The sequence below is a fragment of the Corvus kubaryi genome, unplaced genomic scaffold (genome assembly GCF_017639235.1).
Source record: "Corvus kubaryi isolate FWS band 111438036 unplaced genomic scaffold, C.kubaryi_AGA036_p1.0 66, whole genome shotgun sequence".
In the NCBI taxonomy this organism is placed as follows: domain Eukaryota; kingdom Metazoa; phylum Chordata; class Aves; order Passeriformes; family Corvidae; genus Corvus; species Corvus kubaryi.
The window spans coordinates 32,904,994-32,924,037 of NW_024582054.1; the positions used below are offsets into that span (position 1 = coordinate 32,904,994).

General features: G+C 43.4%; 1 protein-coding gene across 10 annotated transcripts in view; it reads right to left on the bottom strand.

Moving 5' to 3' along the window:
• Nucleotides 1-19,044, bottom strand: part of KTN1 (kinectin 1) — a 56,024-nt gene that overhangs the window by 22,777 nt on the left and 14,203 nt on the right. For 7 of the 10 annotated variants that reach the window (XM_042047078.1, XM_042047073.1, XM_042047081.1 and 4 more), the window contains exons 7-24: nucleotides 17,418-17,558; nucleotides 15,473-15,579; nucleotides 13,972-14,104; nucleotides 12,926-13,013; nucleotides 12,466-12,632; nucleotides 11,787-11,855; nucleotides 10,193-10,230; nucleotides 9,505-9,595; nucleotides 9,167-9,235; nucleotides 8,417-8,454; nucleotides 8,212-8,302; nucleotides 5,866-5,934; nucleotides 4,765-4,799; nucleotides 4,540-4,630; nucleotides 3,121-3,189; nucleotides 2,213-2,250; nucleotides 1,506-1,596; nucleotides 1,278-1,346 (exon numbers count right to left, since the gene is read on the bottom strand). In XM_042047078.1, coding sequence (XP_041903012.1) covers nucleotides 1,278-1,346; nucleotides 1,506-1,596; nucleotides 2,213-2,250; nucleotides 3,121-3,189; nucleotides 4,540-4,630; nucleotides 4,765-4,799; nucleotides 5,866-5,934; nucleotides 8,212-8,302; nucleotides 8,417-8,454; nucleotides 9,167-9,235; nucleotides 9,505-9,595; nucleotides 10,193-10,230; nucleotides 11,787-11,855; nucleotides 12,466-12,632; nucleotides 12,926-13,013; nucleotides 13,972-14,104; nucleotides 15,473-15,579; nucleotides 17,418-17,558 — 1,494 coding nt within the window. The remainder of the gene's footprint in view (nucleotides 1-1,277; nucleotides 1,347-1,505; nucleotides 1,597-2,212; nucleotides 2,251-3,120; nucleotides 3,190-4,539; nucleotides 4,631-4,764; nucleotides 4,800-5,865; nucleotides 5,935-8,211; nucleotides 8,303-8,416; nucleotides 8,455-9,166; nucleotides 9,236-9,504; nucleotides 9,596-10,192; nucleotides 10,231-11,786; nucleotides 11,856-12,465; nucleotides 12,633-12,925; nucleotides 13,014-13,971; nucleotides 14,105-15,472; nucleotides 15,580-17,417; nucleotides 17,559-19,044) is intronic. The other 3 variants (XM_042047074.1, XM_042047082.1, XM_042047075.1) reach the window with 2 other exon arrangements.

The window sequence follows — 19,044 nt, forward strand, 5'->3', positions numbered from 1 at the left end:
GGCCCACAGGAGACACACAGGGAGAAGCAGAGAGTGACTGTGACCACCATCTCACTGGCAACTGCACCTCCAGCCACAGAGATCATCCCTGGCCATTGAGATCCTTGCATAAGGAAGTGCTTTTTAGGTGCTTTCTGAAAAGCCAGCACTCCCTTAAATTGCCATTCTAAGGCTGAATGTGGACTGAAGACACAAGATTTGGTGGGAATGTTACTTTTGAATGCTGTGTGAAAGCCTGACAGTGGTTATCTGTGTAGACAGTCAATCCTCTACCACAACACAGCAGGAGCTTCAGATATTCCCAAAAATCTCTCTTCTGCTTGCAGAAGACCAGAAGTTGCACAAATACATCACCTTTGGAGCAAGCATCCCTCACAGAGCATTCCAGAGACAGCAACTCTACACTGCATTTTTTTCTGGGCTCTGACAGTTCCAGGGAAGGAAATACACACAAATAACTCCCGCAGTTCCTGGAAATTTGCTTCAGAGGAAAAGCCCAAGATGGAAACACATTCTGTGAAGCTTTGCCTAAAAAGGACAAAACTCCAACACTGAGAAAGGGGTGACATGTTGGAATGTAGCTAGGACTGGAAAGAGTGCAGAGCAAAAACACAACCCACACAAACAAGCAAACTTCCTGACAGCACGATGGATTAAGCTGCCTGCAGAATGGGCTCCCTAAGGAAACGTGGGCTTCCCTTGTTTTGGATGCCAGACAGCAATCAAGCCAAAAAAACCAATACTCCTCCATCCCTGCATTCCTGATAGCTAAAGCAAAACTGACTGTGCCAAGACTGAACTCTTTTTGGGCACTGCGAAAAAACAGTGTTGGGTTTAGCCGGAAAGCAGATATTATCTGGGCCTGTAGGATTGCTCCAGCAACACAGAAAAAGGCCAACAACAGGAGCAGCAACTTCAGCACTTGAAATTTCCAAGTTGCCAGCGTCCGAGGATGTCCTAGGATCTCATGTTCACTACATGGACAGTGTGCCCAGACAGAGCTGATGTTGCAATGCATTAAGCTGTAGCAATTCTTGCCAAATCTCATACTAATGGTCCAAAAAGCTCAGGCTTCCAGAGGTGTGTGGTTTCTGAAAGACAGCACTAGTTATCCTACATATTTCTGGCTATATATCCAAGAACAGTGGAGCTCTAGCATTAAAAAGTTCCTTACCCGATGACATTCACCAGTGAAACAGAACACACTAGAACAGAAACGAGTGAGCAGCACATCCAAGGCAAGGCTGGTTCACACTGCTGGCACTAAAGTATTTTACCTGTTTTTCCATCTCAAGCTGGGAATTTCCTACTTCTTCTTTCAGAGCCTCTATTTCCTGTGTCAAAGCCTTTTCAATGACAAAACAAGACAGGGTTGGACAATGGAAACACGAAAACGCCACAAAAATGGATGCTACAACTTGATCACTGTAGAATGCCATGCAGTAACAAACAAATGTGGTTGTGGCATCAACACAGAAAGGAAGGCAGGGATTGCACAGAGATACCTGAACAGTCTTCTCCTTGCTTGCTACTTTTAGGATTTCAGCTTGTAGGAGTTCTTCCACTGATTTTATTTTTCCATCCTTCTCGTGGATCCTTAAAAAGAGCAGAGAAATGACATTAGCTGGATGAAAAAAATGTGCTACTCAAGCAAACACACAAAATTTGGTTCTGCTATCCCATCACATCCCATCACCAGCCTCTGGGATCCACAGTGGGACGAGGCAGGAGGAACAAATAGGAAAAATAAGACTGGGACTAGTGCGGAACCAGCTGGCTTTACATAACCATCCTAAATAAATACTATTGCAGTCTAAAAATGCAAATTAAGATATCAAGAGTGCCTGGAATGACACACACTTAAAATCAGCCTTCACTGGACATTCCAGCAAAGTACTTATCAACTCAAAACTCACACAGCCTCACTCCTTTTAAAGTGCCTATGGAACAAAAATGATTATCTGACAAATCAGAGCAATTCCTCATCTAGTCAAAGTAAGGCTTATGAAATTAACTGCTTAGCAGAGAAGCAACTGGATTTTCAGCAGGTATTGATCTGGTGTGACATGTTTCAAAAATGAAAATGCCTCTTGCCACACACACACTTCACCCAGTTAAAGGCAAATCATTTCAGGGAAGCAATACACTTGTAGTCATGGAATGAAGACAAAGAGAATTAATAATCAGAAATTAAATCTGGGCAGTAACTTACACTTTCTGCAGTTCCTCCACCAGTGATTGGAAGGAAACCTGTTAAAAACAGAGCTTCATCTTAGAAAAAGCAGAACAGAGCAAAACAATCTGTGACCATTAAGGGGTGAGGATAGAGAGTTGGAGCTCTCTGGCACTGGATGAACTATGCAGCAGCCTAATGATTTTATGTATCCGGCTGCTCCTAAGAAAATTAGCTGTCAGTCTCCAGTTCCTAGCAAACCAATAATACCAAGCCTGCTGCAAGTTCCAGGAAAACAAAGGCAAACCCACACCATCTTTACCTGAAGAGGATGAGGTTCAGGACCAGCATTTCATCAGCTACTCTTTAATACTGACACTACTGTACATCTCTTCAGGGTCATGGTGCCTCCCTCTTCCATAACTTATTTTCTAGGAACTAATTGCCCTCCTGAGCTGTCCAAGCAGAGCTGGATGTCAAGGAAAGGCACTTCCTGATCAGCACATCAAAAATGACAACACTGTGACAGCATCACTGATCAGACACAAGGAGAAGGGGGATAAGCGACACCTGCAGAGTGTGGATTGACACTGGGAACCTCAAACGTTCATCACGAAGCTGAGGCAGTACGAGCTGCCTGCCAGCCATGCCTGCTGCTCCAGGCTTCTGGAAAAGGAAACCCACAGCAGTTTCAGAGCATGGCAACCTGAAACCAACCCACAGCCAGCACTGACTGGATCCTGCACGTCTGCCCCGCTTCTGACACTTCTGCAAAGGAAATATTTGACAGAAGCACCAGCTCCCAGACCAACACTGAAAGAAAACAGGATGCTTTGCCAACAGGCTTCAAAGGCATCTCCACCTTCTTCCCTTGACTTTTGCAACCACAGCAAGATTCTTTCAGATTTAGTTTAGGTGTAATAAAAGTTTTAGATTAAAAGTACTACCTGCTCCGATTGCTGAATTTGCAGGCTTTGAAGTTCTTTTCTCAGAGATGAATTTTCCGTTCGCAGGGCCTTTGAAAGCAGACACACAGATAATGAAAGACTCATTTGTGGGGGAAAAAAGTGTTAAGCTTGACAGAAAAGTAATTTCTTTTAGAATAAGTGAAAGACTTTGAAAGTCTCAAAGAGACCCCCCTCTGCAGCTGTTGCAGCCAAAGTATTCAACAAACTAATTATTCACCATGGATAACTTGGAGTGGACACCAATTTATAGGAAATTAGAGCCCAGGTATAGAGCAAGGTGGGAATGCTGTAACTGAGCAGAGAGGTCAGGAAAACAAATGTAACAGATCATGTTCCAGGCCCTCTTTTGGACACCCCATTTATTTAGATGTATTTACATAATACTGGGTTCTCCCACAGACAGGCTTCACACCACTTTGGGAATACAAATAAAAATTATAACACCACGGGCTTTAACAGTCTAGATCCTACTCTGGAGTCAATAGTAACATCCAAAATATATAAGAATTCAAAGATGCCTTTGTACAGAAACACGGTACAGGAATAAAAATCATATAATCTAAACACTGTCATCAGCATTATTAAAAAATTGTAGATTATTATTTCAAACAAATAATTTGCAAAATACCACCATCCCTGGAGGGATTTAAAAGCCTCATGGATGTGGCACTTAGGGACATGGTTTAGTGATGGGCTTGGCAGTGCTTGGGGGATGGTTGGACTCAATGATCTTAGAGGTCTTTTCAGCCTGAAGGAGTTTATGATGTGCTCACAGCTTTGGCTGTTCAGTAACCTCAGAGTCTGAAACCCCTCCCCAGCACACAGATGTCAACAATGCCCCTGAATTTAGGCACCTTAGGAAAGGGAACATTGTCTTGGCTATGTCCAGGTGGACACAGCTTTCCAGCAAAAGGCAGCTCAAAACAACCAGGGATTTCTGTACTGGCTCTCCAGGCTTGTCCTCATTACCTTCCTTATAAACAAACAGGAAGGATATAACTTTACCATCATCCCAGGAGACTCACTAGTTTATAACCCACTTAGCCATTCCAATTATCAACTAAGCAAAAAAATGCAGGAGTCCCATCATGCCAAGTTTGGACAAAACACCCTTTCCCAAAGAGAGATTCACTGGAGATTAAACCAAATGTACAGCTCTAGAGATGTATTCCCTTTCATCCCAAGGGCATCCTAGCAAAAGCTGCCCTAGACTAAGCAGAGAGAAGCACTTATTCTACCCCACTGATGCTCATGCTTAGCCTATCTTATAGAAAAGGTTTTAACCTCATCTCCATGAGGTGCTTTTCCTATTCAGGAGGAATTCACACTGAACCATGAGCACTCCAACATGCACTTTATGTCTACTTCCCCATCAAAAGATGATACAAGGGATTTTACCTTCAGCTCCTCCTCTTTAGTAGCCACCTGGATGAGTCCTGCCTCAAGCAGCTCTTCAACTGTCTTGATTTTATCATCCCTCTCTCTCATGCTGAAAAAGCGAGGGTGAAAATTAGGAAAAAAGAGAGTTTAACTTTGAAGACAGTTCAGCTATCAACAGTAACCTTACTGCCACCAAAATCTTTATTTTAGACTCTGACTCAAAACAAAAAAAAAGTTTCTTACCTTTTTTCCATCTGCTCTATCAAGTCTTTGTTTGTCTATGAAGAAAAAAAAAATAGAGCCATCATTAATTGGATCAATAATGGTTTGGGATTTAAAAAACAAGTAATTGGAAAGCACCAAGTTAACCAGAAGCTTGGTTACATGACTCATCCAGAAAGGAAAACAAAGTAGGGGGAGAAAGTCCTCATGGCATGTGTGTCTAATATTGATGCTGGAAAGATGTCAGTCTTTCAGGGGAGGGACAGATCCAGCCCAAATGCCTTGATGGTTTTACACTGATGGACTGGCAGCCAGCTCAGTACCTGAAAAATCAGCCTCTTTTGAGCATTTACCAGAACTACAAGCTCCACCTGAGGCTCACTCAGCAGAACATTCACGATTTCTCAACACCACCACATTGTGAGAGAACAGATGGGAAATATAAACCAGCTTCCAAGAAAAATCACCTCCAGTCTTTGAGACAGGACACCAGATCAGCCAGGCCCAGGGGAGCAGTGGCTGCAAATCTGGCTCTCCACCAGAGGAAAGGGAGCTGTTCCACACAGGGAGCTCCTGACTAGCAGCCACCAACACAGCACAGGAAAAGTTTCCTCTCCTGCAAGTCGTCTTCCAGTGTTTCAGGAAGTTTCCTCATTCCACAATGGTGCAAAGCCAGGGATGCTCACAAGGGCTCTCCCAGAGAACATCCCAAAGGAGATGGAGCTGAACAACACAAAAGCTTTGAATGTGCAGCATCCCGTGAGCACCAGTCCGGCTGCAGCAGGTGAACCATGGGTGAAAATAGAGAACAGGAGGCAAAAGACATCATAGTGTAAAGAGTTTTCTATTTCCAAGGGTCAAAGTGGTTGCAGAAATAAATTCTTGCTCGTGTTAAGCTATATGAGTCTTCCAAAAAATCCACATTTTGTTTTGACACTCTTGACTAGGTCTACAAGGCAGTCACAACTGCCTTACTTGACCCTCCATGAAAGAGAAAATACCTAAAACAGCATCAGGTTTTGACACCAACTAATCCAGCCTACAGTCAGATTAAGAAAAAATGCTGAAGAAATTAAAAGCATAGAAGGTATTTGATAAAAGCTCAGCAAACACTGGCTGTACCTGCTCAGACAGAAGAGTCTGCAGCTTCTGAACTTCAGCTTGCAGGGCTGCGTTTTGATCCTTCAGAACCTGGAAGAAAATTGAGGCATTTTATCAGTTCAGAACTGCAGAGCCTAAATACAGTGTTTCCATAATGGCAAAGAGGTAATTAAATAGCACAGAAGTCATTACAGAGAGTTCTTTGGAAGCTACAAGACTACAAAGAGTCCTTTCCTTCTCTGTCTTGCTTTTCTGTGTTAAGGACAAAAGTATTGTCCTTATGTTCCCATGAGAAATTCAGCTGTTACCATCTTTATTCCCTGGCAGAGAATCAGACAGTACCAAATGTGAGAAGCTTGGAAAAAAGCTGCTTTGGTTTTCCTCCTAAAGCAGCATCAGCATCGTGTCAAGATTTGATAACTGCCTCTTACAAAACACTCCTCTGGCAAAGCAAATGGTCCAAGTTCCCCCTTCTGAGTTCCCTTCAGCTGCCTCCATGCACAGCAAGGAACTGGCAGTCCAGCAGCAGAGAGGTTTGCACAGCTCCCACATTTGGTCTGACCACAGGCTGGGAAGAGGTGGATGGGGAGGACAAACAGACTTTGCCTCTCCTCCTGCATTCCTGCTCCATACAATGGACTCAGCAGCCCTTAACACACAGTATTTTAAAATCCTCCTCTATGATTGCTTTCTGTCTTTCTAAAGACTTGCTTGGTGCTTTACAAAAGTGAAAAGCAGGACACGTGCTCTGTGCTCCAGCCCCAAAGCCTTACAGGGAAAACACAAGCAGGAAGGGACAGCAACAGTGAGGATTAAATGCATTGCTCTGTTTTGAACCCGGTTTTTCCTTCTTTCATGTGCATGGGAAAAAGCAGCACTTCCTTAGGTGGAAGCATTTAGAACAGCACTGGTCTGGTTTCTGTTTGGGATCAAAGAGAGGAGGCAGGGGAGAGAAGCAGTGCACATGATATTCATGCTGAGAGCACACTGTGGATTTCTGCACCATCATGATGATGATGATGATCTGTACTCACTTCCCAAGAACTGCTGGAACTGCCTGCAGGTGATTTTTGCCATTACTCAGCACTGAACTGATTACAGCACATACCCATTCACAACACCTCCAAGGCCTTTTTCCTGGGTAACAGTTACTACAGAAACCATCACACTAAAACGATGCTCATATTCCCTCTCACATTCATTTTCACTTCACCTACCATTTTATAATGTTTCACCACACTGAAAGCCCTCAGAGTGTCACTAACTCGCAACTTGCCTGCTTACTCCAGCTTGCCATCTCTTCCCACTCTCCTTTCCACAGTTTATACACCTGTGACCCAGCCCACACTTCACTGATGACTCAGTCACCAGCTTTATTCCAAAAATCACCTGAAATTGTACTTTGTTTCCTACTCCATTAATAGAACAAGCTTCTTCCCTCTTATTCTCTGACAGCTTAGAGAAACTACAGAGCCTTGGAAAGGGACTCTCATCAAAACCTCTTTGAAAGTGTCACTTTAATACAAGAATCAAGTTTACTACCTGCTTCAAAGAGCTCCAGGAGACTCCAGAGGCTTCTCTTACAAAAGCAACCTGCCTCTGCCACTGCCCACTCACTCTGTCCCGCACTAGCAAACTCCCCAAGGTGACAGTGGGAGGTTCAGAGGGACTGACCTCACACCAGAAACATCAGAAGAGCAGCAGCACCCACCAAGGGCTTTAAAGGAGTTAAATGGATGGAGTCATCACCTCTCTCGGGAAGCAGGGCTGTTTGTAACAGCCCAAGTTCAGAAGAAAAGGCCAAGGAGGCAGAGGGCAAAGAGGAATTAAGCTGCTCTCTGCACACACCACATAGAAACAAGCAGCAGCTTTGCTGTGCAGACCCCAGATGTCAGAACAAAAGCTTCAGCAGTTTAGCTGCAGCCTTATGAGAAACAATCTGGAAGGAGGCAGAATTAAAATAAGCATTTTTACATCTGCCTTGACAGAAAACAGAGGCTTGGTATGATAATCCAAGCAACAAAGGCTCCAAACAAGAGCACCAAGGCCTTGAAAGGCACATTTGTGGGTGGAATGCAGGAAAATCACAACAGTTTTTACTGTACAACCTCCTCTAACAGAATTTAAAGCCCTCACTCTCCACAACTGCAGACACGGCATTTAACTTGTGTTATCCCACCTCTCACTCTGCTGTACAGTCTGCTACTGGGACATCCCACATTGCTCCTGCCTTACAAACACAATACTGTAATTTACCTTAGCACCCAAAAGTCAGTTTTATTTCATTGTTCTACAGGTGCTTCACAACCTCTGGAGCCTGGAAAACTTACTGAAAACAAGCACAAAAACACCTGTTCTGTATCTTACCTTGAATTCCTCTTTTGTGTTTGAAATCTGCGTGAGTTCTTCTCGAAGCTGATCTTCAAGAGTTCTTATTTTGTCATCTTTTATGTGAATGCTGAGACACAGCAGAACAGTTAAACACGTCCCCATCCAAGTCTTACAAAAAGCATCATTGAAAAGAACATAAAAGACTGATAAACATTGTTTATCAAATCCCAGAGCTATTTACCTTTTCTGCATCCTTTCCAGCTCATGTGCAGCAGCAGCCTAGATATAAAGAGGATTAACACAGACTTAGGATACATCACATGATTCAATCAACCTTTCATTCCACAATATTAAAAAGCTAGAACAACTCATTTGGCCTCCCAGCACATGACTGAAATCAAGAGTGAAAGGGGTAAGCTTGTCTTCATGCACTTTTACAACACCAATCTACAAGCATGCAATTGCACAAAGGGAATGATCTCCAAGAGATTCACTTGACAACTGGGATTATCTCTAATTAAACACTTCATTTCCACTTCTGTAATGAACAGACCACATAGCAGCAACAGAGGGACAGCATCTTGTTTGGCTCTAAAAACATCTCTGTGGTGAGGAAGGGGGGCTGTGTGCTTTGGGGGGGGTTTTGGGGGGGTTGTTTATGAATCTTGTATGCAAATGCCAGGCCTGCACATTCCCAGTGTTCACTCCTGTGAAGTGTCTTGCACTCTGTGTGCCTGAAAATCTAAACCAACCAAGCAAAATGCTTCAGTAACTTGGATATCCAAGCACAAGACTTTGCTGGTGAAGGAGGGGAAAGAATTAGTCCTCCCACCAGCTCTGAGAACACCAGGGAATCAGATATTAGCCCAATCCGGAAGCCTCACACCATTAATGTGCTTAAGCAGAGCTTGCTTAAAGCCAACAGATCTGCATTTGCATTTATGACAGAATAGGTACTGGGAAGGGAGCAAAGTCAAAACAACTGCTTTACCTGTTCATTTGTCAGAGCCTGTAACTTCTGTACTTCTGATTTCAGGGAGAGGTTCATATTCTGTAAGACCTGAAGGAAGGAAAAAAAAGAAATATATATGCAGTTCATACACAGAGAGTATTTCACTCTCCAGGGTGACATTGCAGGGTATTTTTTGATGGAAAATCCTCAAGTTTCCTTAACAACAGCTTTCCCAGCATCTAGCATTGCCTAGAAAAGCAGACCTGTACCTGAAAAGGCTGTTTCTACACCCAAAGAGGGCAGCCTTGGGGGCTTCATTTTGTATAAGCAGCCAGCGAGCCTCTCCCTGGATCAGCTGGCACATGCTTTTATTATACCTTGAGCTCTTCCTCCTTGCTGGTTAAGTTGGCACGTTCATTGCCTAATGAGTCCTCCATCTGCTTTATCTGTTTGTCCTTCTCTGCAATCCTGCACAAGGGAGAAACAGGGACAGATCAGTACAAAAGACTCTTCTGGATGGAAGTGGTGCAGGAAGCATCAAGCTAAACCCAAAATACACCCTGGCCCTTTAGTCCAGCTCCTGCTCTAAATCCTGCTGACTGTACACTTTGGGTCCAAAAGCTTTTCCATTTTAAATGTTGTCTGCTTGCCAAAACATTTATGAGACATTCCCTAGTTCTGAAACACAACTACCACCCAACCTCCCAGAGGGAGAACCCTCCTGGCACAGCCCCACAGCCCAAATAATAACAATTCTCGTGGTCACGCACATTCCTGCACGCTGCACTGACCCTGCACACAGGCAGGGGTAAACAACAGAGGAGATGCTGCTTTCTCTGGAGCTCAGAGCTACAGCAGACTCCAAACCTGAGGCCAGACACGGAAGGGAAATCCATAGGAAGCGGTTTCCCAGCTCCCAGGTTGATCTCATGAGAAGTTGAAAGCACAGACAGCAACATTTCCTTTACCAGTCCCTCCCACATGCTCTGCACATGAGTGGAGGGAAGGTGGCAGGCACTGAAAGCCACTAACACCTCCCAAATCCCAGAGGAAACAGATGCTCACACTTTGTGAAGTTCTTCTGCCAGGACTGAAGCCGAGGTCTGCAGGAGGGGAAAAAAAAAATAAAAACAAATAACTGGAAGTAAAGCAAGTCAAAGAATCCTCATCTACAGTGAGCCAGGAATAGCATTTATCTGCTTATTGTAAAACTGGCACAGGATGGTTCCAACAATTTCCTGGCTATGGAACACTGAAGGAATACCAGCACATACCAATGTCCTTTCCCCTCTGGCCTAATGCAACATGAAGGGAAGAAAGACCCCTGTTATTTGTCCTTCACTAGATTCAAACAAGCCACAGGGTTCACCAGCACTTCCCTCCCAGGAACTAAGTGCTTTATGGGACATTCTGCTGACAAACCACTCAAATGAAGAAAAAAGAAGAAAACCCTGCACAGTGTATCAGGAGTTGTGCTGGGAACAGAAACAGCACCATAAAACCAGCAAGGGGCGTTTTTCCCTCAGGAAAAAGCCTGTCCCTGTGCTGTCACACACAACAGGACAAGGGAGACCCATCACACTGCTTATGAAGGCCTCAATGGACCTCTGCAGACTGTGACAGAACTTCCATGTTCACAATTCCAGTCCCTCTTAATAACTAAAAGATATCTAGAGCAGGATCCAGTCACAATTCACTTCTCCAAAGTGTCGTTTGCACATCCACTGTCCATGGTGGAAAAACTTCCCTGAATTTTCATGGCCAGTTGGAGCTACCTGGGGAAAGCACACACCTCCAACATGCTCCCGCTGTAACTCAGAGCTAAAAAGAAAAATTTCCCTAGGAATTTATTTCCAAAGCCCTTAAAGGACTGGGATGAGAGGAGCAGGCCATGAAGATGCTGTAAATCCAGAGTGGCTCTTCCCTCACTACTCTCCTCACTCAATAGGTTAAAGCACTTCAAGCAAAGCCAGATTTTCAGCCTGATGTCAAATTTAATCAAATTCCATCGAGCACACCCACGATTGAAAGAAGACAGCACCCACACTTGTGCCCCCAAAGCCTTTCTGAGCTGATTTCTGTGACCCTCCTCTACATGGAAGCAACTCCAGTGATCCTAAGGCTTTAGACAGTGTTTAAAACAGAAATAATGTCTCAAAACAACTAGCCAAACCAAAATTTTAAAGATTAAAATAACTGAGAAAGGCATTGTGCAGGTTTGGTGGGGTTTTGGTGTGATTTTTCTTTTTTTTTCTTCTTCTGCACAGAAATCAGCACTAAAATGAACAGACAGCTTCATACACTAGCTACCACAAGGGAAAAAGCACAATCAGGTGGTTCACAGGAGGACTACAGAAAAACCAGAAGAACCACAAGACAGAATTGTAGACATGCAAAGTTACAGAAAAAAAACCATTGAAAAAGGTACCCTACCCTTTAGTCATAAATGAGAGCCATTATGGGAGAAAATAAGTGGATTTTCCCCCCCAAAAAAGAAAGAAGCCTAAAGTTCTAGAAGTGTTTAAGAAACATTAGAAAAGAGGATGCTAACAATTCTCTGCTTTCAGCATTACATCTCATACCCAGCTACAAAAAGTCTTACTTTTAATGAAAGTTCACAAGTCATGACTACAAAAGAAAGTCTGAGAACATGCTGTACCTGGGCTGCCATTTGTGAATGAAACTTCTGAAGCTGAGCATTCAAAGCATCATTCTGCTCTATCAGCTCCTTGTAAGAGAGCACAGAAAGAAAAGCAGGCTGAGATCTGCAGCTACTTGACCTCTGCTAGGATTAGCTTTTAGCCATGATTATGTTAGTAAGAACAGTTCAGCATTGACATGTCAGACACTTTACAAAAGATGCCAGTTTTTTCTCCCCACTACAGCCAACCAGTTAGAGTGGAAGCACTAGAACTTGTTCTGTATCAAGGAAAAGTATTCCCAGCTCCACCGTAATCCATCTGGTTTCCCTGAAGCCCTCAAGAGTTATGTCCACCCTGCCTCTCACCACCTGATGCCAGGAGGAGGGAGATCAACAAATATCAAAGGTTCATGGCTGCTGTCCCAGGGCGTTCCCCAGACCATGGACCATTTCACAGCTTGGGAAATGGGGTCAAGCACCTTTTCCTGACTTGCCCCAAGTGCTTCTCAGGTGTGAGGTGGCCCCACACCTCCTCACAGCACCACACAGGAGGTGTCACTTCACAAGCAGAGTTTTTTCATCCTTTATTCAGTGGGAAAGCTTTACTAAAGCAGCATTTCAGGGATATTTCTGCATTTCCACAGACACAAAGTGAGAGGAAAAACCCCAAACCCTTAAAACACTTGAGCAATACTACCTGCACCTGCATTTGCATGGAGTCCTCCTCAGAAGCTCTCTTTTGCTCAGCCTCCAATAACTGCAGCATCCTCTGCTCCAGCTGCTGTTTTGACACCATTGTATCAGTAAGTTTACTGTGCAAGCTCTGGATTTCATTGTCTTTGGCCACAAGCTTATTCTGCACATCTGTAGCAGAAATGTCAGGATTTTAATTCAGAAGTCAATATTTAACTTTGGGGGAAATCATTTTCACTGTAAACAGGGAGGCTGATTAGGAGCCTCACTCCAACTCCAAGCCAAGGTTCAGCTCCCCCATCAGCATTCAGACTACCTGGGGTCCCAACACACACCTTCCTCAGGGTGCTGAAGCAGGGCTGACTCCACCTGAACTTGATTTAAGACATTTACTCAAAAATGCCCTTTTTTAACAAATGGCAACAGCCAGCTCACTGCAGTAAGCATTATTCTGTGATACATGCCTTGCTGTGCTGCTTCGTGTTCTGCTGTTCTTTTCCTGAGATAAGCCTGGATTTCTTCCCATCTTCTCTCTGCTTCCTGCTGCTGGACCTTCACATTGAAGAAAGAGTTGATGAAAAGAAGTCTAACCTTTAATTTATTTTTGAAGCATTCAGAGTGCTTCTCCTCAGTGCTATTCCCAAAACATACAGCAATGAAGTGAAATTGTTTCTTGTTTCCATTAGGGCACATCTGAGACAGAGTGCTCTGTAATCCTCCTCCTAGACTAGTTTAGCCTATTAATTTGAAAGGCAAATTGTGAACAGGATTTCATTATAGGCTCTTAACAGAATGGTTTGTGTAATATGAAAATGTAGCATCTTTGCCGTGATAGTTCAGAATTAACACCAGAAGCCAGACCAGCTAAACATTACATAAATCTGCATCCAGTAATTAAAACATCTTAACTCTAGATACCAATTCTGCACCTGCCAAGGCAAAAGGCAGGGAGAACTTCTGGTATGTAAGATTTAATTGCAAATATTAAAGAAATAATGAGCTCTGGATTGCCATTCTCACATGAAGACACTTTCTCTTCCAAAAAAAAAAAAAGAAGCAAAAGACTTTTTCTTCCAAAGAAATTGAAAGAGATTCATCCAGAAGCCAGTCCACTTACATTTTAACTCTTGAAAAAGTATATTTTTTTTCAAAATTAAGCATACATTTAAGCAAAAGCACATAGCTTCAAATAAAAACCACACAAGGACAATGTCATCTGGATGAATGGCTCCAAAGTATCAACTCTTGTTGGAATTGTAGTCTCACAGAAAGCAAAGTAAAAAGCTAAACTGGTGATGTTGAAAAGATATTTACCTGGAAGGTAAGTTTCACTTCACAGGGAGGTCTGTAATCACTCAAAACCCAGTGCACTGAATAAAAACATTAAATAAACCCCTAGGCTGGCTCAGCCCATCTGAAACAAGCAGCTAAAGCAATTCCCACACGCCTCACATCCCGGCTCACATAAAATCCTGAGCACAACCTGACAGGCAGAGAAAACCCCAGGCACCTTCAGCTGAGCCACTGCCTGCTCTGCATTCTTCTTCTGGAGCTCCTCTTGCTGCAGTTTGCTGCTCTTCTCCCCCAGCTCGTTCATCAGCCTCGCGTAGTCCTGGCGCAGCTTGTTCAGCTCGGCCGACTGCCTGAAAACAAACATTTCCACAGGGCTTTTCTACAACGAGCAAAGGCCACACAGCACCTACTCAAATGTCAACACCCAGTCCTGTATTTCCAACCAAAGGGCTGTACAGGGTGGGTTTGGGGCGTTTCCCCCCTCCCCAAACTGTTTCATCCTAGGAAAGGGATGAGAGCCAGGTACTCCTGGCCACAGCAGCAAAACACATCCCTCCTGGCCATCAGCACAACTCAGTAGCTACAACCCAGGGTCAGAAACAAAAGGTCAGCAATAAGCCACAAGCACCAGTTCCTTGAAGAGGTTTGCAAGCTGACTGCTATGATTTGGGCAGGCTGATGTAAACCAGAGAGACTGAGCATAAGGAAAGGTCTCGCATTGAAATTCACATTCTCTTCCTCTTCCCATAAAGGATTATTGATCTCAGGCTTGCTCAGGACTATTCCTCCTGGACTAACTGCAGACATTTCTTCAGACTATTTGCTGCCTCCTGGCCTTGACCTGACTATTAACTTATGGAGGTATCTGATGCACTTTCTCGGCAGGGAGAGAAGATGTATTTGTTCAGCCCGAGGGAAGAATTCTAAGAGGCTCCCCTTTGTGCCTAAGCAAGTAAAAAGCATTTCATGTTTATCTCAAGTTTGCTTGAATTAAGGCCTTCTCAGGATAACTGTCTAAAAGATAATGATGCTTCATTTAAATGAACAGGGCCCCTAAAACCAGGGTTCCCACCCTTCTCTCACCACTTGACATTCCAGACTCCAACACTAACAAATATCTGATATCAAAGATCTCGTCAGTTTTGTCTTCTACACACTTTACCAGGGTGCTCAGCTTTTACCACAATGGACAAAAGGAGCAGCTCAGGGGCACCCTAAGCTGCAACTTAACTCACTATAGACAAAACTTGGAGATACCTTTTTTCCTTGCTCCAAACATTTACACCACCAGCAGATAAATCCAAGTGCCACCCCAGCAGTACCAGTAACTGCAGGGTATTGATACTGATCTCTAAGTTTAGAGCTGCTGTTCTCCCAAGAGGTCACAATCAGCACCTCTCCTAAAGCCCCAGGGGAAGGATACACACCCTGCCAAAAACAGTAACTGTGCCTGAGCACTGCTGCACTGTTTCATTTAAAGCCTCAGCACCACAGCCTAAAAGCTCAGGCTTCAAGTTGAAAAAAAGGTAATTATTTGCTCTGAAAGCCCTGGCTCAATGCAAACACCACCAGCTACCTGTCCAGCCCAAAACATTTGTGTTCCCAGCTTAATCACTAATTCAGAGACAGCCAAGGACTCAGAAACAAAAGGAGAAGCCAAAATAACTCTTCAGAGGAGGCTCAAAAACACCCAGAGTTCCGAGTAGCTGCCAACATACTTGCTCTCCATTTGATTGGTGGAAGTACTGACAGCATCTCTCAGGATACCATTTTCCTGCTTCAGGTGGCTTATTTCTGCCTCCATCTGCTCACGGAGTTGCTGGAACTGATGGGGAAACAAAGTCAATTCTGTAAAAGATTAAGCTAAGGAGCAATAAAAACAAAAAAACCCCAGCTTGTAGCAGTAGGTAAGATACCACAATAGTTTCAGTAAATAAAATGAAGTGGATTTTTGGGAAAAGGGGAGCTTTGTTCCCTCCTCACACATCCCTTCTTAAATTAAACTGTGCTACTGAGACCCTCATGCTCAAACCAAAGCACAGGTTTCCTTTTATATCAGTGCATCAACCTATTTATCAAGGCAACCTTTTTTATTGTTTAAAAGACTACATAAGTGTTACTCAGAATACCAATTGCTCAGCTACACAAGTTGAGGTATTTATCAATAACTGGGTATCAATATGTTACTTTTCCAAAGGGAAATAAAACAAACGTGCTGTAAGTTATCATTAGAAGTTTACAAAGCCTTTAAACAAAGCAGAAAAAGTAACAAAAAACTAAAAATACATGGATTATAGCATGCAAACTGCAAAAGGCATCTAATCTAATAATCTATTCTGATTTTCAGCAAGGTTCCAAACTGAGGCAGAAAGAAGCCCTGATAACCCAAGGTTCAGGATAGTGTGAACAAAATCAAAAGACAGGATTCAAAGGGAAAAAAAATGGACTCTGCATATGCAGACAACAGCAGAGCTGGTCTTGGAGCCAAAAGTCTGCTCTGAAAATCCTCAGGGACACACAACACTCTTCCTTTATCAGTGCCAGTTTGTAGGTATGGCTGACACCGTTCCAAGATACCATTCATCAAGTGGCTGATTCATCAATGAGCATTTCTCACATAAAAAAAAAATCCAAATAAAAGTTTGTGTAACAACCACAGCAGCAGGGAGCAGTCCCCTGTAGGGCAGCCACCTCCAGCTCTGCACCAACAAATGTAACAAGCTGGGCCTTGGACGTTTATTGGGGGGGTCTTTTCCTTGCCTACTTCGTTTTTTAATGCCAACAAGAGAAGCAGGGGCACAAACCCCACAAAACTGGAAGCTGTGACCATTTTCAGCTCCTCTGCCATGCTGCAGCACATCAGCAGAGGGAGCAGGACCGGAGCACTGGATCTTTTGTATTTCCTTTCTCCAGCTCAGCCCGGCACTGCAGCATTTGCTAAAGCCTCCCAGGTGTGCCCAGGTCTCCATCCCCTTCCCCAGCCAGCAGCAAGACCCTCTAATTGTCCAGTTATTTACACAAGTTCCATGGAAGTTTCCTCTGCTCCAAAACTGCAGAGATGCTACTCTCCAAAGTGCCAAGACAGAGGATACAACATGAAAGTTGGGGAGTTCACATGTTGGGCTCAATGCTGTGACATGCATACAGAAAAAAAACCTTCTAGAATGAAATCTAAGCAGTTAAATTGGTATAAGAAGGGCCATTTTCCTTAGAAAAATCTAAGTTAAACTTTTTAATCTGATGGAACAAACCCTTCTAAGGTCACTCCATAAAGCAACTACAACAGAAAGTAACAAGAGTCTTAAAAAAATACAAGTGTCTGCTCTTCAAATATTTCCAGCAAAGCACTCCCCCAGGCAATGATATTTCATGTGTATTATGCTACACCATCACTCTGTACTATAATCTTCAAGACACTTATCTGCTGGTAAATGATCATCAGCATTAGTGGCTCCCTTAAGCTGGGTATTTCAATTAGATTTTACACTTTAATTGAATAACATTTCAGTAGAACACCAGAAAGGGAAAGTAACTACATCAAGGACCAGCTGCCTGGCCAGCACTGGGCTTTACGCACCACAAAAGTCACCTGTGAGAACTCCCTGTCTTTTTTTTAAGTCAGAAAACTGCCACAAAGTTTTGCAGTGACTTCGCAGCATTTACCTTTATCTTCATCTGCTGAGACTCTTGGTAGCTGACGTGGATTTTGCTCTGGAAGGTGCCGTGTTCCTTCTCCAGAGCGTTGATGCGTTCTCGCATCTTGGCCGTGAGCAAACCATTCCTCTCCTTCTCTGCAACCAGCTCCTTGGGTGGGAAGTAACAGGAAAAGGGAAACAAATAATCCACTGCTCCTTTCTAAAGGCTAAGAGTCTTTAAGATAACTAAAAATACAGCAAGTGTGCATCAAAACCAAAATCAGCATTGATCTTCACTCAGCAAATTCACAGTATCAGACCAAACTGCCAAAACCTTATGATGATCCTAAATCATCATAAATCTCACATTTATTAAAAAGTTTACCAATTTAAAACACTGATCTTCTGTTGTCTCAAAGAGATGGGAGTCTTTTTTCTATCTCTGACCAAATCACAGAGTTCTAACAACTAAAACCACGGGTGTATCACAGAGGGCAGAGTTTAGATTTTCATCCCAAGTTTAGCAAAATGGAAGAACACAGGTAAAGCACCACGGCAAAATAGAGCACTTTAGAGCAAAATAATTGCTTTGTAGCAGGTTGCAAAGCCAACAGCTTTGCCACAGGAGATGGGCTATTAGTGCACTACAAAGGCCAGAGAAGCCCTGAATCCCACCAGCATGATGCCATATTATAGCTTTCAGATGAAAATACACATTGCTTTTTAATCTTTTATTAGCCAGTAATTCAACCCAGACACCTGAGAAATCCACAGAGCTGCTCCTCTGCAATATAAATGCACTTGCTGTAGTAAGCAAAAATATTAAGTGCAGCTTTCAGCAGCTCCCATCACACAAAAAGGAATTTCTACCACCCAAGCTTCAGGTGTTTCCAGCCACACAGCTCCTAACAGTGCCAGGGAGCCCTGACATAATTTAAGTGCTCTAAATTATTAGCCTGAATACCCTCCATCTCTTCAGAGTAGTTACAGTTTTTTTCACCTTTTAGTTTAAATAAGAGCTATTCTGTCTTGTAGATCAAACTCAGTTTTAAGACACTTCTACAAATACAATCTAGACAGCTTGACACAAATCTTTCTCCATGTTATTTTTAATTAAGACGCAACTAAAAGAAGAGTACCAGAACACACTGCAGCTTCTTCTATCCCTACACCAATCCCCCTACTCACTTGCAGTCCTCAGTAACCCAGCTACCCTGTCAGGGCAGAACCAGAGATCCTGGGAAGATTAACTTTTCACGAGCTTCTGTTTTGCCAAATACCTCTGAATCTTGAGGTACTCAGCTCTTGCTCTCATTTATCCCCTCCAGTTGTTATCTTTATCAAGATCCCTACAGGAATAGCTCTGCACCTTAAAGCACCTTTAGCTTTTGACAGTGCTTTCAAGAGAAACACATTAATTGGAAGATAAGAGCTTTTATCAGTCAAGCTGAGCTTTACCCTCGTTTATCCTGATACTTCAGCACTGCAGCAACTTTGCTGTTATCCATTTTCTCCCAGCTTTTCCCTTCCCCAAACCAGATGGAAAAAACCCCTGATGACTCCTGTCTCTCTGCAGATCCTGCCTCGCCTTCACAAGCCCCACTTTGCACATGTTTTTTCCCCAACCACATATGCATTTCCCACACTCAGATTCC